This window comes from Trichechus manatus, unplaced genomic scaffold, assembly GCF_000243295.1.
Source record: "Trichechus manatus latirostris isolate Lorelei unplaced genomic scaffold, TriManLat1.0 scaffold00065, whole genome shotgun sequence".
NCBI classification, from domain to species: Eukaryota; Metazoa; Chordata; class Mammalia; order Sirenia; family Trichechidae; genus Trichechus; species Trichechus manatus.
Window position 1 is genome coordinate 11,952,683 of NW_004444001.1, and position 26,855 is coordinate 11,979,537.

General features: G+C 39.7%; 1 protein-coding gene across 3 annotated transcripts; it reads left to right on the forward strand.

The window, feature by feature from the left end:
* The first annotated feature begins 10,743 nt into the window (after positions 1-10,743).
* Positions 10,744-25,978, forward strand: ENPP4 (ectonucleotide pyrophosphatase/phosphodiesterase 4). Of its 3 annotated transcripts, none has more exons than XM_023734248.1 (4): positions 10,744-10,854; positions 20,473-21,331; positions 21,945-22,157; positions 25,045-25,978. In XM_023734248.1, the coding sequence occupies exons 2-4, from the start codon at positions 20,497-20,499 to the stop codon at positions 25,410-25,412; spliced, it is 1,416 nt and encodes a 471-aa protein (XP_023590016.1). In that variant the 5' UTR covers positions 10,744-10,854; positions 20,473-20,496; the 3' UTR covers positions 25,413-25,978. The 3 variants fall into 3 exon arrangements, with proteins under 3 accessions (XP_023590016.1, XP_023590014.1, XP_004379578.1); XM_023734246.1 differs by having other exon boundaries at positions 10,801-10,938; XM_004379521.2 differs by having other exon boundaries at positions 10,802-10,938; positions 21,987-22,157.
* Positions 25,979-26,855: the final 877 nt, after the last annotated feature.

The following is a 26,855-nucleotide window of genomic DNA, read 5'->3' on the forward strand; positions in this document are numbered from 1 at the left end:
GGCAGAACCCCTACATTGGATCCTTGACAAATAGAGTAAGGGCTATTATGGTAGGAAAAGCCAAGTTGAAGCCATTAGAATTGCCCCTACCTAGGAAAATAGTAAACCAAAATCAATACCATATTCCTGCAGGGATTGCGGAGATTACTGCCACCATCAATGGCTTGAAGGATGCAGGGGTGGTGATTACCACCATAACCCCATTCAACTCGTCCATTTGGTGTGTGCAAAGAACAGATGGATCTTGGAGAATGACAGTGAATTGTCATAAACTTAACCAGGTGATGACTCCAATCGCAGCTGCTGTTCCAGATGTGGTTTCATTGCTTGAACAAATGAGTACATCTCCTGGTACCTGATATGCAGCTATTGATCTGGCCAATGACTTTTTCTCAATTCTGGTTTCAAAGGAACACCAGAAACAGCTTGCCTTCAGATGGCAAGGCCTGCAATACACCTTCAGTGTCCTACCTCAAAACTATATCAACTCTCCAGCCATATGTCAAAATTTAGTCCTCAGGGACCTTGATCACCTTTCCCTACCACACTGGTCCATTATGTTGATGACATTATGCTGGTTGGAACTAGAAAGAAGGAAGTGTCAATGACTCTGGACTTATTGGTAAACAATTTGCATGTTAGAGGGTGGTAAATTAATTCCACAAAAACTCAGGTTCCTTCCACCTCAGTAAAATTTCTAGGAGCCCAGTTGTGTGGCGTATGTTGAGATATTCCCTTTAAAATGAAGGATAAGTTGTTACATCTGGCCCTTCCTACAACTTAAAAGGAGGCACAACACCTGGTGGACTTCTTTGGATTTTGGAGGCAACATACCCCTCATTTGGGTGTGCTACTCTGTCCTATTTATCAAGTGACTCGAAAAGCTGCTAGTTTTGAGTGGGGCCTAGAACAAGTGAAGGCTCTGCAACAGATCAGGTTGTCATGCAAATCGCTTTGCCACTTGGACCATATGATCTGGCTGATCCACTGGTGCTTGAAGTGTCAGTGGCAGGTAGAGATGCTGTTTGGAGTCTTTGGCAGGGCCCTATTGGTGAATCACAGTACAGAGCCTTAGGATTTTGAAGCAAAGTCCTGCCGTCCTTAGCAGATAACTACCCTCCTTTTGAGAAACAGCTTTTGGCTTGTTATTGGGTCTTAGTAGAGGTTGGATGCTTAATCATGGGCCACCAAGTCACCATGTGGCCCGAGTTGCCCATCATGACCTGCTGCTGTCTGATCCAGAGAGTCATAAAATCAGATGCGCACAGCAGCATTCCATCATTAAACAGAAGTGGTATATACAAAATTGTGCCTGAGCAGGAACTGAAGGCACAAGTAAGTTGCATGAGGAAGTGGCCCAAATGTGCATGGTCACCACTCCTGTCATATTACCTGCTGTATCCCAGTCTGAACTTATGGCTTCATGGGGAGTTCCTTATGATCAGTTGACTGAGGAAGAGAAAACTCATGCCAGGTAATGGGCCCATGTTCATGGAATTCACTTGTCTTTCTATTTTCCCCATCATCCTGAAGCAGCTGGCTCAATAGAACAATGGAATGGCCCCTAAAGACACAATTACAGTGCGAGCTAGGTGGCAATACTTTGTAAGGTTGGGGCAATGTTCTCCAGGAGGCTGTATATGCTCTAAACCAGCAACCAATATATGGTGCTGTTTCTCCTATAGCCATGATTCATGGTTCCAGGAATCAAGGGGTGGAGATGAGAGTGGCATCACTCACTATTACTCCTAGTGACCCACTCCAAAAATTTTTGCTTCCTGTCCCCATGACCCTATGCTCTGTAGGTCTAGAGGTCTCAGTTCCAAAGGGAGAAACGCTCCCACCTGGAGACAGACCACAGATTCCACTGAACTGGAAGTTAATGTCACTCGGCCACTTTGGGCTCTTCATGCCTTTGGATCACAGGTAAAGAAGGAAGTTACTTTATTGGCTGGTGGTATTGATCCTGACTACCAAGGGGAAATCAGATTGGTGTTGCATAATTGAGATAAATAAGATTATGTCTGGAATACAGGACATCCCTTGAAGAAACCAAACCCGTTGTAGCGAGTCATATGAGTTGGAGATCCCTTAGGGCATCTCTTAGTACTACCATGCCCTGTGATTAAAGTCAATGGAAAACTACAGCAACCCAATTCCGACATGACTACTAATGGCCAATACCCTTCAGGAATGAAAGTTTGGGTCACCCCTCCAGGCAAAGAACCACAATTAGCTGTGGTGCTTGCTGAGGGTAAAGGGAATATGGAATGGGTGGTTGGAAGAAGATACTTCTAAATACTAGTTACGATGACATGACCAGTTGCAGAAATGAGGACTATAATTGTTATGAATATTTCTTCCTTGTATGTGTGCATCAAATATTTTTGTTTTTCATCACTTATAAAAGATGTAAACGGAGCTAGTGTATTTTTGGTTGTACACGTGTTGTATCATGTTAGGTGCAAGTATGACTTTGTAATTGTCTTTATTTAGGGATTGTGTATGGTTTAAGGAGATGTGTAGAGATGCCAAGCTGAGAAGGGGTAGACTGTGATGGTTAAAGTTGTGTATCAACTTGTCTGGGCCATGACTCTCAGTGGTGTGGCCGATATGCAATGATGTAGTTGGAAGTTATGTAATGATGTAATTTGGCCATTATGTAATGTTGTAGTTATCTTCCATGATGTGATCTGATGTGATCAACCAATCAGTTGTAAGGGGAGTTTCTTTGAGGGTGAGGCCTGCATCCAACATATATATGGATGTTCTGGCAAAGCTCACCTGCTTGCTCTGGTTTCTGCATTTGGCTCATCATTCTCTAACCTCTAGTTTTTGGGACTTGAGCCAGCAGCCTGCTGTATTGCCTGCTGATCTCGGGATTCATCATCTCCATAGCCTGTGAGTCAATAGCCTGGTGTCTTACCTGCTGATCTTAGATTTGTCATCCTCTGTAGCCGTTGAACCAGTGGCTTGCTGTCTGACCTGCTGATCTTGGGTTTGTCAGCCCCTGCAGCTATGTGAGTCAGAAGCCTCCAGTCTGATGCCTGAAATGGACTTGGTACTTGCCAGCCTCTACAACCATGTGAGCCATTTCCTTGAGATAAATCTCTCTCTCTCTCTTTATATATACATATGTATGCTTCACTAGTTCTCCTTCTCTAGAGAACCCAGCCTAAGATAGCTTCTTAACATAATGTCTTGGATATGATGAAATGCTGAAATTGAGCAAAAGATAGTGACATTTTTCTCTATCTCAAGTGGCAAATACAAGTGATCTAAGTGTATCCTCTTGACTGGGTGACTCCCCTATCTCAACATCTGAGCAAGCCTGGCCCCACTTGCAGTTCCAACGAGTCCATCCCACTTGCTAAAGCCTGCCCTGTGCACCCAGACTACGAGGATGTCTCTCTTCTTCGTATAGCTCTTGTTGTCTGTAGTATCTTTTTTCTGTTTCCCTTGCTTAGCTCCCTTGTTGACAAATTAATTTTTGTATCATCTTATCACTTTATTGTGCTCGTCTACTAACTTAATGTTTGGTGGTTTGAACCTATCAAGCAGTGTCACAGAAGAAAGCCCTAGCAATCTGTTTCCGTAAAGATTACAGCCAAGAAAATTCTATGGAGCAGTCTTACTGTGTAACATACGGGGTCACCATGAGTCAGAATTGATTTGAGGGCAGTGAGTTTGGTTTTTTGGTTATTGCTTTTTAAGTATCTTTAGACTCTAAAACTAAATGGTAAACACCTTCAGTACAGAAGAGTTGCCTGTATCTCTGGCTTTTCCTTAGGTCCTAACACAGAGTCCTTGCCTGGCAATATTCAACAAATATGGGTAATGATGGCATTTAAGTAGGGTGACCATATACTTTATCATCCAAACTAGGACATCTTTGAGAGTAAAAAGGGAAGCTATAAACATTTATGTGGGATATCAGGCATAAACCAGGACTTTTCTGGATAAACATGATCAATCTACCTATAGAGGTCTTTCTCTTCTATCAGATTGTACACTTTTTGAGGGCAGGGACAATGTTATCCTCATTCCTATTTCCCCAATGCAAACAGCACAGTGCTTTGTACCTTATTACCCACAATATTAGTATAATTCCTTCTCTGTCTACGAAATAATATAGTTTTAATCAGCCTTTCCAGCCTTAATCCCAAAGATACTCCAAGAATATCTAATTATTTTCCAGGAAAATGGAATTATTTTCAAGGACTAACACACCCCCTTTCTTATCTTGGTGCCTATGTTTAAGCTGTTCTCTCAGCCAGACAAAAATCTCATCTGTGGCAGGCTGAGTAATGGCTGCCTAAACATGTCTACATCGTAATCCTCAGAATCCGTGAATACGTTGCCTTACATAGTAAAACGAACTTTGTAGCTATGATTAAGTCGATGATCTTGAGACAAGCTATTATCCTGGATTATCTGGGTGGGTCCAATGTAATCACAAGGGTCTTTATAAGGGAAGCAGCAGAGTTAGAATTCAGAGAGATTTAAAGATACTATGCTAGTAGCTTTGAAGATAGAGGGTGGGGCCATGAAACAAGGAATGCTGGCAGCATCTAGAAGCTGGAGAAGGCTTCTACCCAAGAGTCTCCAGAGGGATGCTGCTCTGCTGACTCATTTTATACTTCTGAACTCTAGAACTGCAAGATATTAAATTAGTATTGTTTAAGCCACTAAATTTGTGGTAATTTGTTACAGCAGTTATAGGAAACTAATACAGCATCTAATCTACAAGAACCAATCAAATGCCATTTCATCCTGGATCCATTACCTAACCCTTCAGCTGGATTTAACTTCTGCACGATTTAACCTTCCCCTCTTTTGGACCTCCCTTACAGCAAACCTTACAAGATGGTGCAGTGCAAGCAAATGTTTGTTTTTCTTATCACTCGTATTTGTCAAAATCTTTTCAGATATAAGTGATAGAAACCCAACTCAAACTAGTTTAAGCAAAGGGAGAATTTATTGACTCATGTAATAGAAAAGTCCCAGGGTAGAGTTTCAAGTAAACTTGGATCCAACTGTTCAATGTCATCGGGTGTCAGACTCCATTTTGTGGCTCTGCTTTCCTCTCTGTTGGCTTCATACTCAGGTAGGCTTTCCCTTTATGACAATGACAACTACCAGGAGCTCCAGGCTTGTGTTCTACCTATTTAGCAGCTGCTGCTGAAAGACTGACTCTTTCCCAATAGTTTCAACAAGTTTCCGGATTAAGTTTTTTTGTTTGTTTTGGCCTAATTTGGGGCATGTGCCCATCACTGAACCGATTTCTATGGCCAAGAAGTGGAATGGGCTCTACTTTGCCAGGCTTCATCAGAGTTAGGGTGACCAACCCACCCCAGTTGCCCAGGACTTTTCCAGTTTTAGCACTATAAGCCCCATGCCCTGGGAAATCCCTCAGTTCAGGGCAAACCAGGACAACTGGTCACCCTACAAGTTCACCCTGGATATGAGGGGAGTTGCGGTCAGCCCCATGTAAGTTCCATAGACTAAGAGCCAAGGCAGGGTGCTTCCCTAGAGGAACCATTATGAAAAGAGGGAATGAATGCTTGACAGGGGTAAAAAAAAAAGCAGCAGAGTAACATCCTCTCCGTTCCTCTTTCCGGATTAGATACAGGTTGAGAGTAGGGACTGAATCTTAGCTATTTTTATATCCTCTGAAAAACTGAGCACATCGCCTTGCACATAGGAAAGCCTCAAAAGACCTCATACTGCTTCTAACACAACTTTATTAAATACTTGAAAAAGTGTCCTTACAGTGAATAACGTCTAACACATAGTTAATGATAGATAATACCCGGAAGAGGAATATTTAAAAATGGTTTATAATCTTATTTAGTTGAGATTAATCAAATGTAATCTTTTTCTTTTTTAATATTTTTATTGTACTTTAGATGCAGGTTTATGGAACAAATAGTTTCTCATTAAATAGTAAACATATTGTTTTATGACATTGGTGAACAGCCCCACATTCTCCCTTCTCGACCTTGGGTTCCCTATTACCAGCTTTCCTGTCCCCTCCTGCCTTCTAGTCCTTGTCCCTGGGCTGTTGTGCCCCATTAGTCTTGTTCTGTTTTATGCACCTGTCTAATCTTTGGCTGAAAGGCGAACCTCAGGAGTGACTTCATTCTGAGCTGTAAGTGTATCTGGGGGCTATGCTCTCAGGGTTTCTCCAGTCTCTGTCAGACCAGTAAGACTGGTCTTTTTTTTTTTTTTTTTTTGAGTTATAGAATTTTGTTCTACATTTTTCTCCAGCTCTCTCCGGGACCCTCTGTTGTGATCCCTGTCAGAGTAGTCAGTGGTGGTAGCTGGGCACCATCTAAGTTGTACTGGACTCAGTCTGGTGGAGGCCATGGTAATTGTGGTCCATTAGTTCTTTGGACTAATCTTTCCTTTGTATCTTGTTTTCTTCATTCTCCCTTGCTCCTGAAGGGGTTTAAATGTAATCTTGCTGAAAAAAATGGGGTGGGTGGTACGTTTTGGTTAAATAAACTTTTGAAATCACTGAAGTTCTATGACTTATAAGATCCTTTTTCCTTCCTCAGATTTAAGATAATAAACCTATACTTTTTTTTTAAACATTTGATATATATTTAAAAGTGAAACTTAAAATACTGTTCTAGCAATTTGAAATTTAACTCCATACTTGCATTTTTGTTGTTTAATCAGGGCTGAGCAGCAGACAGGAATTGTTTTTCTTTGGGCAGTGTGCGGCTTTTGCTCTGAAATCTTTTTCATGTTAACATCTAACTTCTGATGCCTTCCTGCCAGCAATGAGTTATGTATCACAATTAGGAGTTTAAAAGAGAAATAATTGCATAAAGAGCTATGTCTTTGATTTTAAAAACAGGATAAGATTTTAAAAACATTTTATGCTAATCAATACATACTAAGTCTTGATATGGAAAAAGAGAAACTCCCGCTGACATACCGCTTCCACTTCTAATATTGCCCATGAAGGCAAAAACTCTAGTTGTAATTAGTTTTTGTGAATTTAGCCAAGTTATTTCTCTCTGGAGCACAACATTCCTTTGTAAATGACAGGTTTATATTATTACCTCTAATTTATTTCAATCTCTAACGAAAAATGGGTTTAAAAGTTCTCTACGCTTCTAAGATTTAAATAAAATTCTTTTTTCAAAAACTAAGGTGAGAGAACACTATAAATGAATGTTACTATTTAGCCTAACTAAATAAAACAATATTTATATCTAAAAATATATTGGAAGTGAGGAGTTTATATTATGTTTTCTTTTATTATCATTAAATTCCTAGGACAAAGTTACAGTGGACTTTGTGGTGGATTTTCCAGCATCCATTCCACCTCACGTCCATCGAGAAAAGAAGTGGAATTTGGGACAGAGACCTCAGCTTAAGGTGGAAACTGAATTGGTCCACTGCTTTAGGCAAGCAACACAGTTCTACCCAAAGTGATTGAAGGAGATGGGTGCGGGAGGCTTCCCCAAGAAAGAAAACCTGGAAGCCACTTCTATTTCCCAATGGAAAAATAAATCATAGGGTTCCTGTGGCTACTGATAGTCAATCTGACCACTACAGGAAGAAGAAGTGAACACGGTTAATAGCTGACTGGAGAGTCAGAAAGAATCCAGTACATTATGACATTGTTGACCTGCTAATTCATCCAGTGCTGAAGCCTGTCCTACTTCTGAACTTCCTGTTCCAGGAGACGATGAATATCTTTATTATTAAAGCCCATTTGAAACAGGTTTTCAATTGTGGCTGAACTAGTAAATATATAGAGGACAACAAAAGTTTGGCACCAAAAGTTCCTTATGTGTCACTTTGTTCATCTGTTCCCAGCCATATTATCTTAGAGGAGACCAGACTACATGGGACTCCCTGATAGCACCAGGCACATACACAGTCCACTACACATCTGACCTATATGGTAGTCAATTTTGTCTACTCTTTAAGCCATCATGTACCTGGTGACTAGACAAACAGGTTATCCATAATTATATGCCCCAAATACCAGAAAATTTAAGTTCCACTAAATTAGACATTATATCAATTTCCCTGGAACTTGGCCTTCTCCTGACTATTGTTCAAATTGGGGAACATTGCCTGGTCATAGTGATAATAATCACTAACACTTACCATGTGTTAGATACTGTGCTGAGTACTTTACTTGCTTTATCTCATTTCTTTAGATAGTAACTCTAAGAGCCTGATTCTATAAGGAGGCTCATTTTGCAGCTGAGAAAACAGAGGTTCAAATAGATTGAGACACTGGCCCAAGATGGCTCGATTAACAAGAGGCAGTGCAAGTATTCAAACTCAAGTGTGGCAGATTCTAGGGACTGAAATTCATGGTCTCTACCATGCCTTCCAGTTCTGACAGTCCGCTATCTAGATGCCTCAAATTCACCAGAACACGGGGGCAACCCTGAGGCTTGAAACTGGATTAATTTATCAAGGCACAAACTAATTATCAATAGAATACATCCAGCCTCAAATTGTCTCCACAGCTGCTTCCAGACTTGGGGGTCTTAGTAATGTTTGTACTCTAAAAGCTCAGATCAGGCAGATCAACCTCAGACCTTGACTTCTAGGGTCCATCACTGCAGGATACTAACCCAGATACTGTACTAGTGGTAGTATTAGGCTAGAATTATTTCCATCAAAATTGTTTTCGCAATAAAAAAATTTATGGTAGTTTCTGGCAGAATGGCAAGTAATGAGATATTTTGTACATATAATTGACAGAAATTGGTAGCTGGATTGAATTTGAGGAATGATGGAAAAGAAGATACCAAGATGACAAATTTCTGACTTGAGGAAAGAATAAAGCATAGAAAAACCTTGCCCAGTGGGATCCAGGCCAAAAGCACTGTTCCAGCATAAACACGAATTCCAATCTATACTTGCTTCTCTCAAAAAACACTTGGAGGGGAAGGGGTATGTTCTTGGTACACAGGCTATGACAGCTCATCAATGTGTCCTTTTTTAGTTTTCTAGTGCAGTGTTTTCCCAACTGTGGTTTGTAATCGATTATAGGTTATAGAATCAACTTAGTTGTGACTTTTTTTTTTCCCATAGTACATATCACAATCTGACACTGTTAACTTGTTCATTGTCTCCCCTGTTAAAATGCAAACTTCAAGAGGATATTTTCCTTCTTGTTCACCACTGTCTTTCTAGCAGCTGCTCAAAAAAGTACACATTAAATGAATGAAAAATACCAGTCAAATGTAATATCCTCAGCTATTAATAGATGTAAACCTGAGGCTTCTTAAAAAGTTTCATTAAATTCAACAATCAGTTAGTTCTTACTTTGGAGTCTGGGTGGCACAAACAGTTTGCACTTGACTACTAATTGAAAGGTTGGAGGTTCCAACGAACGCAGAGGCACCTCAGAAGAAAGGCCTGGTGATGTTTCCAAAAAGGTCACAGTCATGAAAACCCTACGGAGTGCAGGTCTATTCTGGAAAACATAGGGTCACCATAAGTCATGGAATGAACTCCATAGCAACTAGTTGAGTACTTACTCTAATCCAGGTTCTGTGTTAGACACTGCAGGTACAAAAAAAGACATTATTCTCTCCTTACCAAATATATGCTTGTGTGGCCCGATGGTTAATTATAAATCTACTTCTGTCTGGTGATTTCTCTTTCTGCTAGTAAGTTTAAATTCACATTCGACTGTTTGACTAACTTTCCAGTTAAATGCAGGAGCACAATCTCACATGCATATCTGTCAAAAGAAGTGCCTACTTCTCAGCTGGTACCCATTACTGGTTCTCGACTGCAGGAGCTGTGTTTCTTGTAACCTTACCACTAAACTGCCTAGTACCTAACTTTGCTGTCAAACCCAAACTAAACCCGTTGCTGTCAAGTCGATTCCGACTCATAGGGATCCTATAGGATAGAGTAGAACTGTCCCATAGGGTTTCCAAGGAGCAGCTGGTGGATTTGAACTGCGAACCTTTTGGTTAGTAGTCAAGCTCTTAACCACTTCACCACCAGGGCTCCACTTTGCGTATAAGGTAAAGGTGTTCAATTCCTATCTCTCCAGTAAGACAGACGCTGATTTGCTACAACCACTGGACATTTACCTCAACTCACTGGACTTTGCTGAAGCGCCCCTAGATTTGTGCTGGCCCCTGAAGCAGCCAAAGTCGTTTTTCCCGCAGCCATCTAAGCCGTCTGGTGCACATTAGCCACTGGGAGTGGCAGTAGGCCTTGGGTTTAGCAATTGCCCCAGGCCTTCCGAGGACTCTCTTGGTTCCAGGTCACCGGAAGGGCACCTAGCCCTATGATGGTAAGAGGCATGGTGACAGAGGAAGGAACTTTTTTTCTTCGGCAGCTAACCAAAAGGTCAGCAGTTCAAATCCAACAGCTGTTCCTTGGAAACCCTATGGAGCAGTTCTACTCTGTCTGCATCGACTCAAAGGCAACACGTTTGTAATTTGACTCAGCCAAGCCACCTGTCGCCCAGTGGTACTGGAATCTAACCAATCAGAAAGTGAGTCACATCAAGGCTGGTCGCGGCATCCAATCTGAGGACGCGTCTCAGACACAGCCGCCGGAGCGATCCCAGCCCTTTTGCGCTGCAGTCGCGCACCCCGCAGCTGCGCATACTCCGGAGCGCTCTCAGGCGCGCAATCGTCCGCAGGCTCCGGCAGTTAACCGCAGCGCGGAGGCCCGCTACTGCGCAGGCGCGTTACGAAGACCTCTGCCTGTCAGGCATTGGTCCTCCCCGCCCCCCCCCCGTCTCGGTCCTCCTTGTCCCCAGTGCCCGCCGGCGCTGGGTTCCGCCAGCATCGGGTTCCGAGTGCGCGGAACGAGCGGCGACGGCTGCGGCATCGGCGACGGCGGGTGAGTGTGAGGCTAGCGCGTCCCGCGTTCTGGAGAGAAATGCCTCTCCCCCCTAGTCCACTGGAAGCTTTGGAAATTGAGATGGTGAGATCACCCTCCCCCCCCCCCCCACATTCTCTGGGATGCTGGCGGGGACGTCCGCGAAGGGACCCTGAGAGGCAGGGAAGTAATGGGCCGAGGGGTAAACAGGGAGGTGAGGGAAAAGGAACGAAAACTAAGCAGGTGGGTTTGGAACAGGGAAAGGCAAGCTTTGGTGTTAAGGGTGAAGAGAGTGAAGTTGGGAGAGCAGCAGTAGAGGGTGTGAAGGAGGGCGGGGGTGAAAAATGAGGGTAGCCGAAACCTGCAAGGCGGGGCGGGAGAAGCGGGCGCCCAGGAGGGAAGGCGTTAATTTTACCGGAACACTGTCTGTCGAGGTCTTCAGATACATCTGTCTGTATATTAGATTAGGCTTTATGTTTATATAATTTATCATATGATATATGACTGTGTCATTATATTTAAAAACTAATTTCCTAGAAAACCAAGCAATAAAAGATAACATTTAACTGCCTTTTGTGAGCTAAATAGCACTTTACATACAACAATTCCTCTTCTTGTTACAACAGCCCTGTGAGATAGCATCCCTATTTTACAAGTGGGGGAGGTCAGTCTCAGAGAAATGAAGTGACTTGCCCAAGGGTTTGCACCAGATCTGACTCCAGAAGGGCTTTGCTTAACCACCGGGCGATCTAGTGTACCTACCTTGAAAACTTGCTGAGAGCTGTAGGAAATGAACTGCTAGTTTTAGTGTTCTGGTTTTCTTTTTTTTTTTTTCTTACTTTTTTCCCCAGAGGTTGTTTCAGTCTGTTTTAAGGAAATTAAACTATATAGATCCTTGCTGTTCAATTAGTTGCAAAATAGAATTTGGGAGAAATTTTGTTAAAATCACAAGGAGTGCATCTTGGAGACTTTTTTTTTTACTATGTAGAGAGTAAGATAAGCATAGCTGTTTTGAAGGTGGTTGCTAAAAATTTTGTGTGTCCTAAAGAATTGGAGAATAATTTAGAATCCTAGAATTTTTAGGACCTGGGAAAGCTTTTTAGGGAAAAGTTATGTTTTTTCCTTAGAATATTAAGAAAATAACTAATAATAATCTAAAGGTAATCACCTGAGTTATCTGTGCATAGACAGTAATGCTGTTTTAAAGCAGTGTAAGAATTCTAATGGGCTCAAACATATCAAAGATCATGAAGATGAAGCAGTCTAGGGCAATGTTCTGTTATACATAAGGACGCCGTGAGTGAGAGCCAACTGGATGGCAGCTAACAGCAAGAGTTTCATTATAAATAATGCTTAGAATAAGACTTCCGTATTACAGAATAGGTGATATGCAAATGGTGACAAATGTCTTTCAGTATATCCTGTAACTGTTCCAGTCTCCAAATTTCACATGACCTAAGAATGTCAAAGTTGCCTGACATGCATTCCATCAGGCAAGAAAGCAATCCCAAAGGTAGTCATCCCAAAGAGGGTAGAATATGTTTTGTCCCAAGTTGAAGATGACAGCCTCATACTTCCAGTTGCCGTTGGGATATTTGAATGTAGTCCAGATAGGTCTGCTTTATTCTTCCCTTCGATGTTTTTTGCTTTGAAAAATTATGGAATTTTCCAGTATTTTGTAATATAACAACTATTGAGTTGCGTTTCTTGAAAACTACTTGAGAACTTCTCAGTGGAGATTTGCTTATTGCTTAACACTTCCTGTTAAAATGAAACAGAATGAGGTAGACAGATATAGGCACTACTAATTTATGATGTTCTGGCAGAATAAGCTCTGCTAATAGTTTGGAAATTAATAACAATTAGTAGAGCTTAGTAGCCCTGGTGGCACAGTAGTTAAGAGCTACAGCTGCCGTCATTTTGGTTAGCAGCCAAAAGATGGACAGTTCGAATCCACCAGCTGCTCCTTGGAAACCCTATGGGGCAGTTCTGCTCTGTCCTGTATGGTCTCTATGAGTTGGAATCAACTTGATGGGAATGGGTTTAGAGCTTAACCACATCTCCTAGTCTTATAAACTTGCTGAGGAGTTGAAGGTATGAAATTAGTAATTGCTTAATAAAGCTACACTTGCTTTCTAAGCTTGGACTTGACTTCATCATATCTAAAAAGAAGGGACTCCTCTAAATTATTTCTAATGTATTTTATAGTTTCACAATGATATGGTACCACAGATTTTTTTCTAATGTAACACTTTTTTACTAAAGTAGATAAAAGGAAACTAATTTTGACAGTGTATTCTGTAACACTTTATGCATCCCCATTTTATGCAAGAGGAAACTAAAGCTAGGAGGTTAGATCTGCCCAAGATCCTCCAGCTACTAAGTATGTGCACAGGTTCTTGGATCCTAGCAGTGTGCTAAGGGATTACTGGCCAAACTCGTTGCCATTGAGTGGATTCCGACTCCGACTCATAGTGACCCTATAGGACGGAGTAGAATTGTCCCACAGGGTTTCCAAGGAGTGGCGGTTGGATTCGAACTGCTGACCTTTTGGTTAGCAGCCGAGCTCTTAACTGCTGTGCCTCCAGAGCTCCAGGGATTGCTGCACCACTGGATAAATAGCACATGTTTCCTCAGCATCTTTTCACTCAAGGATTTGGGGAAGAAAGATTTTTTGTTTGTGATGGAGGGGTGGACACAAGTTTTTGTTTTGTTTTGAATATGGAAAATGGTATAAAACATTTTCACATAAAAACACAAGTCTGTTTTATGAAGTAGAGTACAAAATTCACATAATTTTTTAGATAAAATGAAACCTCAAAACTGTTTCCTGTTTTGTGGCAGGGCATTTCCGATGCATTTAAGATCATTTCCTTTACTCTTCTTCTTTTTTTTTTTTTTGAATAAATATAATTGTTTTATTGAGATATAATTCACATACCATACAATTCACTTGCTTAATGTGTACAGTTTCAGAATTATGCACTCCCTGTAATCAATTTTAGAACATTTTCATTACCCCAAAAAGAAACCTCATAATCATTGGCAATTACTCCCCATTCCCTCCCTTCCTCACCCTCCTCAGCCGCAGACAACCACTGATCTGTTTTCTGTCTCTATAGATTTGCCTACTCTAGACATTTCACATGAGTGGAATCATATAATAGGTGATCTTTTGTGACTACCTTCTTTCACTTAGCATAATGTTCTCAAAGTTTATCCATGTTGTAGCATGTGTCATTACTGCATTCCCTTTTGTTGCTGCACGATATTCCATTGTATGAATATACCATATTTTATTTATCCAGCCATCAGTTGATGGACATCTGAGTTCTTCCCATTTCTTGGCTATTGTTAATAATGCTGTTATGAACACTCATGTGCAAGTTTTTGTGTGGACATATGTTTTCATTTCTCTTGAGTATGTAACTAGGAGTGAAATTGCTGGGTTATATGGTGATCCTATATTTAACTTCTTGAAGAACTGCCAGACTGTTTTCCAGAGTGGCTGTACCATTTTACATTCCCACCAACAAAGTATGAAATTTCCAATCTCTCCACATCTTCACCAACACTTGTTATGATCTTTTTTGTTATTGCCATCCTAGTGGGTGTGAAGGCATTGATGACAGAATTCTGGTTCAGTGGTAGAATTCTCACCATCCATTTGGGAGACTGAGGTTCGATTCCTGGGCAATGCACCTCATGCGCATCCATCACCTGTCTTGTCAGTGGAGGCTTATGTGTTGCTATGATACTGAACAGATTTCAGCAGAGCTTCCAGACTAAGACTAGGAAGAAAGGCCTGGCAGTCTTCCAAAAATCAGCCAGTGAAACCCTGTGGATCACAACAGTCCAGTCTACAATCAATCATGAGGATGGTACAGGACCTGGCATCATTTCATTCCATTGTACATGGGGTCACTGTGAGTCAGGGCCAACTGGAGGGCAAATAACAACAATAGTGGGTGTGAAGGGTATCTCATTGTGATCTTGATTTGCATTTCCCTAGTGTCTAATGATGTTGAGCATATTTTCATGTGCTTTCTGCCCATTCATGTGTCTTCTGGGCAAGACTGCATGTGTAGGAAGTAACTTTAGGATATTCTGGAAACACAAACTATTACTAAAGAGCTGTTATAGGTCACTTAGATAATCGATGATTGTCTTTTGTGTAGCTTTGTAATACATTTCAAACAGATTGTGACAGTGAAATATAGCAACTGGAAATTAAGCTTGATGATTATTTCTGTAGTTATTTCACAGTAATTTGCATGCTCGTTGAGCCTAGATGATGGAGGGGCTTGAATGCCAGACCAAGGTGTTTGGACTTCATGTGTAGGCAGGGGACCCTTTAAATGTTTTTGATTAGGGAAGTGTCATGAACAGGGCTATGCCCAGGAAGATGAAGTTCGCAGCAGATGTTGGATAAGAAGGGTGAAGGAGATAGAGGTAGGAAGGTCAGTTTAAAAACCGTAGTGTTCTGGGCAGGAGGTATTGAGGGCTTTAAGAAGTATGCCAACAGTGAAGACAGAAAAGAGTGCGCAGCTGTTAAAAATGCTTATAAAAAAATGCAGATTCCTGACTTCTTTACTCTATACCTATGTTCTAAATCAGAATATTCTAGATGTAGAGACTGGACAATTGTACGTTTAACAATGATTAATGAGTCTTACGGTCTACTCTGCTGTATCAGATGATGTAAAGGTAGAATTAATGGTGTGCTTGGGAAATTTCAGTGTGACTGAGAGGATGGTAAAGCTGTTTTAGAGGACTAAGGAACTAAGGAAGTAGGGCAAATTTGGAGGTGTAGAGAATGCATTCAGTTGCCATATATCAGATTTGACTTGCCAGCAGAACACCTATGTGACAATGGGATTGGTTGGGATTTTACAAGGGTTATTCAGGGAAAGAGCCAGGGCAGTAAATAAGGAATGTTTTTGTTTAAATTCCCCTTGAGAAAGTACTGTATCATCAATACTATGTCATTTACTGTTTTAAATCTACTCTATTATTAGGGAAAAGTATTTGAGTATGGGGAAGTAGCTATACCCGGAGAGAAACCAGGGAATTTACTCATTCCGAACTTTCATGGAGACCTGCATGCTCTTTACACAAGTTCTAAGATTGCTGGAACCTAAGGCAGCTGCTTGCATGATAGTGTTGTCTAGCTAAGCCCAGTTATGACTGTCTGAGGGAAGAGATGGGTTGTACATAAACTCTATGTCAGAGGGCACAAACTACTGAATGAAAATGAAAGCACCACTGTCTTGCTAGCTTAAATTGCTGACATATGACTGGGACTGTGTCTGTGGGGTATATGTCTCTTTTACCACTCATTAGTTATTAGGGATTGTTGCTCTTTCCTTTGGAGAGATGGTTTGATTTTGTTACTCTATACTGTGTTTAGTTTCTTAGAAAGGCCCGGGCAATGCCAGTCATGCATCACACTCAGAAGGCAGCCCATCTCATGTTAAAATGGTAGGAATTTTCCAGACCCAAAGATCCTTTATAAATAAGATCTTGTGGCTTTTATCTTCAAAAATTTAAGTCAGTGGTTCTGGGAGGAAAGGAAAGAGAAATGACAGCTTCAATCAGTAAGTATTTGAATGACTACAAGTACACAAATCATCTATCTGGTATGTTTAAAAAGAGAAAGTCTAGTTGGAAGAAAGATGAATCTATAAGAAATGACTCATATTTACCATATTTACTATTTAGCACATATTGAGCTCCGACTGTGTGCCAGACCCACTGTGCTGATAACTTCACATACCTTCTTCTAATTCTCATAGCAATCCCACCAGCACACTTGCCTCACTGCTGCTCATGTTTGGGACCTCAAGGTGCATACCCTGTGGCTGTACCTAGGGTCTTATTACTTTGAAATGAAGAATTCACTCTCCTAACTCTGATCACAACCCTGCATCCTTGTAATTTCTACAGAATACTCTCAAAACATCAGTTACTTGACTTCATCACAACCTCTAGACCAAACCCTTCTCTACTTCTCACATCTATATCAGCTTCAGTTTAGTTGTTGCCGCTCAGATTTCAGCCACACTTTTGTCAGTATCTTCAACTTCATCCTTTAGTATCTGGTAGAATCTCAAGCCTGGGTAGGATCAGCTGCCTGTTTGTTCATGCCTATGCCAGGGCCACCAAATTGCTAGAGAAAATCAATCAACAGTGTCACTATAAAAATTCTTGTTACCAGCTGTCATCATTGCCCACCAATCCTAAAGTTTCCTGGTAGTCATTCTTCAGATTGGCTGTTTCAGACATTCTCCATGTTCCTAAAACTGAAACTTTCATCACCCTACTCCCTCTCAATAATTAATCCTACTTCGTCAGCACAGAGAAAGCAGCTGCCTTCACCTCAAACCTGTTAGCTTATCTATCCTTTGCTCCTTCTTTCCTGTTAAAATGAGAAAAGTGTCCTGTCCATCTAAGGCAATTCATTCCACCTAAGTCAAATATCCCATTTTCTTGGGGATCAAAGAAGGTAGAGACTGAAGGCAGGGAGATTTATTAGAGGAAAGTTGCTTTTGTAATCAATGGATAATAAAAAAAGAAGGAAGAATCAGGAATAGCTCTGAGCCTAGGATATTAGGGAGAATAGTTATATCTTTAACTGTAAAAGGAAGTTTTAAGTAGGATGTGGTGATAAAATTCATCTCTACAGCTATTGGATTTCTTCAGAAGGTACTGGCATCCAGCTCCCCACAAGGTCATGTCATTTGTTGTCAGCCTTGTGTGAATATTGGGGCAGGTACAGACGGAGGTGGGACATTTTCTAAAATACCATTTATTTCTTACTCTTTTTTATGGTAATATTTTTCAGTAAGAATTGGTGGGGGGAAAATATGGTAGAATTTCTACCTCCTATTTCTGTAGATTAAAGGAAAGTCTAGGGCACCCTAGAGAGGCATGTGGACCTCACCAGATGGAATACGCAGGAATTAAATAAATTACATCTGTGGAAAGAGACGATGGAAAAGCTCAATATCATCAGTCAGAACAAGGCCAGGGGCTGATTGCGGAACAGATCATCAATTGCTCATATGCAAGTTCAGGTGGAAACTGAAGAAAATTAGAGGAAGTCCTTGAGACCCAAAATACGACCTTGAGTATATCCCATCTGAATTTAGAGACCATCTCAAGAGTAGATTTGACGCATGGACACTGATGACCGAAACTATAGACGAGTTGTGGAATGACATCAAGGATATCATACATGAAGAAAGCATGAGGTCATTAAAAAGATAAGAAAGAAAGAAAAGACCAAAATAGACGTCAGAAGAGACTCTAAAACTTACTCTTGAATGTGGAGTAGCTACAAGGAGTGGAATAAATGATGAAGTAAAAGAGCTGAACAGAAGATTTCAAAGGGCGGCACAAGAAGACAAGGTAAGTATTACAACGAAATGTGCAAAGACCTGGAGTTAGAAATTCAAAAGGGGAGAACACACTCGGCATTTCTCAACCTGAAACAACTGAAGAACAAATTCAAGCCTCCAATTGCAATACTGAAGGATTCTATGGGGAAAATATTGAACGAAGCAGGAAGCATCAAAAGAAGATGGAAGGAATACACAGAGTCACTATACCAAAAGGAATTGGTTGACATTCAACCATTTCAGGAGGTAGCATATAATCAAGAACTGATGGTACTGAAGGAAGAAGTCCAAACTGCACTGAAGGCATTGGTGAAAAACAAGGCTTCCGGAACTGATGGAATACCAATTGAGATGTTCCAATGAACGGATGCAGCACTAGAGATGCTCACTCATCTCTGTCAAGCAGGGTGGAGGACAGCTGCCTGGCCAGCTGGCTGGAAGAAATCCATATTTGTGCCCATTTCAAAGAAAGGTGACCCAACAGAATACGGAAATTATCGAACAATATTAATATCACACACAAGTAAAAGTATGCTGAAAACGATTCAAAAGCAGTTACAGCAGTACATCAGGGAGCTACCAGAAATTCAAGCTGGATGCAGAAGAGGACGTGGAATGAGGGATATCATTGCTGATGTCAGATGGATCTTGGCTGAAAGCAGAGAATACCAGAAAGATGTTTGCCTGTGCTTTATTGATTGTGCAAAGGCATGCAACTTTGACGATCATAAGAAATTATGGATAACATTGTGAAGAATCGAAATTTCAAAACACTTAATTGTGCTTATGCAGAACCTGTACATAGACCAAGAGGCAGTCGTTTGAACAGAACAAGGGGATATGTGTGGTTTAAAGTCAGGAAAGGTGTGCATCAGAGTTGTATCCTTTAACTATACTGATTTAGTCAGTATGGTGAGCAGATAATCCAAGAAGCTGGACTGTACGAATAGGAATGAGGCATCAGAATTGGAGGAAGATTCATAAACAGCCTGTGCTATGCAGATGACACAACTTTGCTTGCTGAAAGTGAAGAGGACTTGAAGCACTTACTGATGAAGGTCAAAGACTACAGCCTTCAGTATGGATTACATGTCAGCATAAACAAACAAAAAATTCTTACGACTGAACCAATAAGCAACATCATGATAAATGGAGAAAAGATTGAAGTTGTCAAGGATTTCATTTTGCTTGGATCCACAATCAACACCCATGGAAGCAGCAGTTAGGAAGTCAAATGACACATTTCGTTGGGCCAATCTGCTGCAAAAGACCTCTTTTTAAAGTATTAAAAAGCAAAGATGTCACTTTGAGGACTAAAGCATGCCTGACCCAAGCCAGGTATTTTCATTCGCCTCATAATGCATGTGAAAGCTGGACAATGAATAAGGAAGACTGAAGAAGAATTGACATCTTTAAATTATGATGTTGGCAAAGAGTATTGAATATACCATGGACTCTGAGAAGAACGATCAAATCTGTCTTGGAAGAAGTACAGCGGGAATGCTCCTTGGAAATGAGGATGGCAAGACTTCACCTCACGTATTTTGGACATGTTATCAGGAGGGACCAGTCCCTGGAGAAGGACATCATGCTTGGTAAAGTAGAGGATCATTGAAAAAGAGGAGGACCTTCAACAAGATGAATTAACACAGTGGCTGCATCAATGGGCTCAAGCATAGCAATGATTGTGAGGATGGCACAGGACTGGGCAGTGTTTTGTTCTGTTGTACATAGGGTTGCTGTGAGTTGGAACCAACTCGACAGCATCTAACAGCAACAGCATGGCAACAGCATCTAACAGCAACATCAGGGCACCAGCATCTAACAGTCATTACACTAGATAAATAATCTTTCTCTGGAACCTCAGAAAGCCAAATAGGAGTATTTATGTGGAGTCTAATAATGGCCTGTTTTTCCTTCAGAGTGTAAGGATGGGATAGGAAATATATAAATAGAAAATTAGACAAGTAAAGGCAGTTTTCATTTTTTCCAATTTAGCTTTATTCAGTTATCTTTCAATAAATGACATTGTTTAATTTTTAAGTTGATATAGGAAAGCTGGCATCTCAAATGCTTATAAATGTTGATTCCCTTCTCCCGTTAGCTAAAATTCTGAAACTTAATCGAAATCAAATATCATTAAACCAAACAAAAGCCAAACCCATTTGCCTTTGAGTCGATTCCAACTCATAGCGACCCTGTCATTACTACTTACAAATTATGTTTGTTTGTTTTTTAGGAACACTGATTGCTCTTCTTCAACATGTTCATGATGAAGTTATTAATAATACTTATATTTTCTGGACTTATAACTGGTTTTAGAGGTAACTCTTCTTATAGCTTGCCACCCAAGTTACTGCTGGTTTCCTTTGATGGCTTCAGAGCTGACTATCTACAGAACTATGAATTTCCTCATCTTCAGAATTTTATTAAAGAAGGTGTCTTGGTAGAACATGTTAAAAATGTTTTTATCACAAAAACATTTCCAAACCACTACAGTATTGTCACAGGCTTGTATGAAGAAAGCCATGGCATTGTGGCTAACTCCATGTATGATGTAATCACAAAGAAACATTTTTCTGACTTGAATGACAAGGATCCTTTTTGGTGGAATGAGGCAGTACCTATTTGGGTGACCAATCAACTTCAGGGAAACAGATCAAGTGCTGCTGCTATGTGGCCTGGTACTGATGTACTCATTCACAATACCACACCTTCCTATTTTATGAATTATAACTCTTCAGTGTCATTTGACGAGAGACTAAATAATATTACTATGTGGCTGAGCAATTCGAACCCACCAGTCACCTTTGCAACACTCTATTGGGAAGAACCAGATGCAGGTGGCCACAAATATGGACCTGAAGATAAAGAAAACATGCGTACAGTGTTGAAAGAAGTAGATGATCATATTGGTGACCTAGTCCATAAACTCAAAGTGTTAGGATTGTGGGAAAATCTTAATGTGATCATAACAAGTGATCATGGGATGACCCAGTGTTCTAAGGAAAGACTGATAAACTTGGACACCTGCATCAGTCATACAAGCTATACTCTTATTGATGTTTCCCCAGTTGCTGCAATACTTCCCAAAATAAGTAAGTACACTTTCAGCCTAAGAATGCTGTTATTTGAATCGGGCAATTGAGGATGGGGAGTTGTGTAAAATAATGGAGCTTCTGGCTTTTTGTAGTTCAGGATCACATACAATTACACCCACTTAAAGTGAGATTATGTGTTTTTTTCCATAGTTTACAAATTTTAGGGAATTAAGGTTTGGGTTCAAAGTGATTATTTCTTTGCATTTTGAAATAAAATTTCTTAATTATTCACACTAATGGAAAGAGGGAATATATATCCTTAAAAACATCTGGGATTTTTGTGTGAGATATACCTTTCTTCTACTGATTTTGTAGTAAGTTTATGTTTCCTTAGAAAGCTAGACATGAAAATTGTCCCCTTTCTATAAAAGTCCACCAGCGATAATCCAGAGTGAAAAAGAGATATATGTGTGCATGCCTGTGCGTGTGTATGTGGAGTGTATAAAATATAAAAAGGTGCATGTGTATGCGTGTGTAGTCAGTCCTCAAGACTGTCACATAATTATTATTGCTGTTTCTTAAGAATTAAAAAGTGACTTAGTAAATGTCATTGTTCAGAATTTATTTCCAGTTATTCAGAGCCTTTTTTTTTTTTTTGTCTCCTTATCAGCCAACCATGACTTTTTCTTCTTTGCTGTTTCTTTTTTTCCAGATAGAACAGAGGTTTATAACAAACTGAAAATCTGTAACCCTCACATGAACGTTTATCTCAAGGAAGATATTCCTGCAAGATTTCATTACCAACATAATGACCGCATTCAGCCTATTATTTTGGTTGCTGATGAAGGCTGGACAATTGTGCAAAATAAAACATTAAGAAAATGTAAGTATTTATTTAGGATCTTTCTTTTGTATCCTAGGGATAAATCACAATTGTGACACTGTGTTAACATAGTGCTTTGATTTAGAGATGCTTACATGATATTCAATTTTCGACTAGATAATTTTCATGTATTCATTCGATAGTGGTTTATAATTAAAATTTAACCCTTAGGTTGGAAGGTTGGTCGACCATTAATTAGGGTGAAAGTGTAGTTTTACTTTCTTACCACAACTGCAGTTACTATCAGTAACTTTCAAAATTGGTTCTCCTGATTTGTAGAAAATAAAAGAGAAATAAAGAAACAAAGTAAAAGGGGATTGTTGTTCTTGACTGTCTTAACGTTGGTCCCCGACTCGTGGTGACCCTGTGCAGGGATCAGGTCATAGTGATCCATGGGGTTTTCATTGGCTGATTTTTGGAAGCAGATTATAGCAGGCTTTTCTTCTTAGTCTGTCTTAGTTTGGCAGCTTTGCTGAAACCTGTTCAGCATCATAGCAACACAGAAGCCTTCAATGACAGATGAGTGGTGGTTGTGCTTGAGGTACATTGGCTGAGAACTGAATGGAAGGCAAAAATTCTACCACTGAACCACCACTGCCCTCAAAGGGGATTAGCTACTTCAAATTGCTTTGTTTGTGTGTGTGTTAAAAAAATTTGTCCAAGAAGTCTTATGTCATTTCTCAATGATGAAATCATTTACCTGAATGCCACAAGTATTTAGAACACTGGCAATACCAGAAATTAAACAAAACTCAACCAAGTAAACAAAATACATGTATCAAAAGCTTTCCTAAAACTGAGGAAATTTATAGAAGAGTGTTACAGGTCTTCCCTCATTTGGAATTTACTTATCCTTGTTTTATATTCAATTTGAATACTTTTTTAAAAAATCTAATTTTGTGGTCTGTAACAGGGGTCAGAAAACTTTTTCTATAAAGAACCAGATAGTAAATATTTTAGGCTCTTGGACCAGCTAGTCTCTGTCTCACCTACGCAGTTCTGCCTTTATGGTTCAAAAGCAGCCATAGACTATATGTAAATAATCAGCATGACTATGTTCCAATGAGATTTTGTTTATAAAAACAGGTGGCAGGCTGAATTTGGGCCTTTGGCTGTAGTTTACAAATCACTGGTTTATAGCAGATCAGAAGCATTAGGCAAAGATAAGACCTAGGGGTCAATGGAGTTTATATATTATTTACATTTCTGTTATTTTATATACTCATTGTTGAAAACCTGGAAAATACAGAAAAGCATGGAAAAGAGAACAAAAACTATTTATACTCCCACAATGCAAAGATGCAAACATATTTGTGAATTTTTCCCCTCATCTTTTTTTCTGTAATATATGTGCATATATGTATATGTGTGTATATAAATGGTGTATATATGTATATGTGTGTATATATACATATACATACATATACGTGTATATATATGTTTATATTATTGAAATAATAGTATGTATGTGTAGTGTTATATTTGCCTTTTTATCCTATTGGGCATGTGCTCTTTTTACTATGAAGTATTTCAAGCATACAGATAATAATATAACAAACACTGATATACTCATCACTCAGTGACCTATACTAAGTATAAAAGATGGGAGCTTATTAAATGTAACTAGTGTACAGTTGTTGTTGTTGTTTTTAGGTGCCGTCAAGTCGGTTCCGACTCACAGCGACCCTATAGGACAGAGTAGAACTGCCCCACAGGGTTTCCAAGGAGCACCTCGTGGATTTGAACTGCCGACCTTTTGGTTAGCAGCTGAGCTCTTAACCACTATGCCAGCAGGGCTCCAGTATATAGTAAAAGGCAAAATTTGTTAAAATAAAGCTAAAGATTAGGAATCTGGTATTGGAATTATATCAAGGACTATCACATGTTTTTTCTTTGAGTCTGACTTTTACTAGACTTACAAGTTGGAGTCACCTGGTTAGATGTCATATTCAATACTAGAATTCTTTCTGCAGCATTCTCAGTTATCTGGCCCTGCTGTCAGTAAACCGGTAGAACATTATGTAATCTTGTTTCTTATATTGTGTCACAGGAGTAGTTGAAATAGGTGAGACTGCAGATTCACTTCTTCCCCATTCACTGTTCTTACTCACTTCTGGGGAAACCATTCTTGCTATCACTAGTGCTGTTTGCAGCAGGCTTTTGCAAACAGTGCTGGAGATTGACAAGTGAAGTAAGTGGGGCTAGGGGTGAAAGGTAAGTACATTAGATTGAGAACAAGTGTTAAAGCCTGAGGCCATGAAAGATTGGGAAAGTGGTGGATAAGGAGGAGAGAAGGATGTGAAATAGGAAGTATAGCCCAGTTTAAGAATATAGAAATTTTTTTTTCCGATTTCTGTCTGGTTCAGTTAACCAGAATTTCAATGGGTGGGGATTATACTGGCAAGAAACACTTTGTTGTTGCTGTTAGTTGCCGTCCAGTCAGTTCCAGCTCAGCGATCGCACGTGTTACAGAGTAGAACTGCTCCATAGGGTTTTCTTGGCTGTAATCTTAATGTAATCACTAGGTCTTTTCTTCCACGGTACTGCTGGGTCGGATCAAGCTACCAACTTTTAGGTTAGTAGTCAAGCTCAAACTGTTCGCACTACCTACGAACCTGTTATCCATTGTTGAGTTGATTCCAGCTCATGGCAACCCCATGTGAGTCAGAGTAGAGCTGTGCTCCATAGCGTTTTCAATGGCTGATTGATTTTTCAGAAGTAGATTGTCAGGCCTTTCTTCCAGGGCACCTCTAGGGGGACTTGAACTGCCAAACTTTTAGTTAGCAGCTAAGTGTGTTAACCATTTGTACTGCCTAGGGACTAGAAATAAGTTATTTTGTGACAGAAACTCTGATCTTGTTTACTAACATCGTTTTTTCTTTTTCAGTAGGTGACCATGGTTATGATAATTCATTGCCTAGTATGCATCCGTTTTTAGCTGCCCACGGTCCTGCATTTCACAAAGGCTACAAGCACAGCACAATTAACAGTGTGGATATTTATCCAATGATGTGCCACATCCTGGGATTAAAACCACGCCCCAATAATGGAACCTTTAGTAATACTAGGTGTTTGTTAGTTGACCAGTGGTGCATTAATCTCCCAGAAACCATTGGAATTGTTATCGGTGTGCTTTTGGTGTTAACCACTCTAACGTGCCTCATAATAATCATGAAGAATAGACTGTCTGTACCACATTCATTTTCCCGACTTCAATTACAAGATGATGATGATGATGATCCTTTAATTGGGTAACATGTGCTGGGGTTTTTTATAGTGTCTTCAGTTAGTCACAAAACTAAGGATACACCCAAGCAATGGTGTTATAACTGTGAAAAGTTATTTTAAAAGACCAGTTAGACCAAGCATGCTGAAATTTTTTGTTTTTTATTTTGTTTTGGCACATTAGCCAATATAAATAACTGACCATAGTTAAAATTGCTCATGGTTAACACAATCTATTTCTCTAACTAGAAACATCTTTTGAGAAAAATACTCCTGCTTTTTTGTATGTTTTGTGTGATGTAGATGTGATACATCTTTAAACAAGACTATACCAGAATTTAGTAGGCATGTATTTCTAATAAATTTGTATATTTGTAAATGAAAGAACAGAAATCCTTAAAATACAATTCTTGAATTTTGTGTATCAGGGAAGAAATGTTTCCTATATTTTTATATTTACATTTACTAGAATTTGTATCCCAAGTAAACACTTGAGGTAGGAAATTCTCTGTAATGGTTAATTAAATTGGTTAACCAAGTGGAAGCAATTTAGCATATGAATAAATTATTTTAAGGAAAGCTATTTAAAAAAAAAATAAGACTGTGATATAAAGACTCAGTTGTTACCATTGTGTCTTTTTTAAGACACATAAGCTGTTGAAATCTTAAAGTTTTATCTTTTGAAGATAGTTGCTAATAAGAAATTCAGAATAGAGAAAAGTGCTGAAGGCATTTGGTTAATGCTTTTGTGCAAGTTATCTAGCTGTGTGTATTTGCGTGTGTGCAAACTCGCAGATGTCTTGACTTAGGAAGTCAAAGGTGAATTGGGTTGTAGTTGGGCTTTCACATTCCTGTAAAACACAGCTCTCAGGAAAGGTTATTTTTGCTCTTCGTATTTGTTTATTTTCTCCTCATGCAAGTTAAAATCATAGTTTAAAAAAAAAAATCATGAATTTTCTTTACGATTTTTAACTTTCTCATGTTGTTTATTGTAACAAGAGGTATCCAAGTGCTGCAGAGGAATTTATTACCTGATTACAAATCTGGTTTTGCTTAGGTCAGAATGAGGAAGAGAGACCTTTTTGCCTTACTTTTTAGGCATTAGAGCAGATAGGAAGTTGAAAATGGAACGTGTATCTTTTGACTTTTTCAGTCATTCATATGTTAAGGGGCAGAATAAACTCAGAACTCTTAGCATTCAGTAGCCTGAGTGCTGCCTCTGCTTTATTCTCCAGTCTTTGGGTCACAGAAATAATCACTCTGTATCTTTTAACATGCTTGTTCAGAGTCAAGGATTTATTTTGAAGAGCTATCATCCTACCTTTGCTAGGTGGTACCTTCTAATAATTAAAAATTAACGTGAAGAAACTGAGTTGCGACAGACCAGATTTTATCTGTTAGGGGAATAATTGGGTTCAGGAACCACTCAGGACTTGAGACAAGCAATTAGTATTAATAGTGTGATCTTTAAAG

Coding starts and splice junctions, on each gene's coding strand:
- ENPP4 (XM_023734248.1), top strand. CDS start 20,497: ATGTTCATGATGAAGTTATTAATAATACTTATATTTTCTGGACTTATA. Junction 21,332..21,944: donor TGCAATACTTCCCAAAATAA/GTAAGTACACTT, acceptor TCTCCTTATCAG/CCAACCATGACTTTTTCTTC. Junction 22,158..25,044: donor AAATAAAACATTAAGAAAAT/GTAAGTATTTAT, acceptor TTTCTTTTTCAG/TAGGTGACCATGGTTATGAT.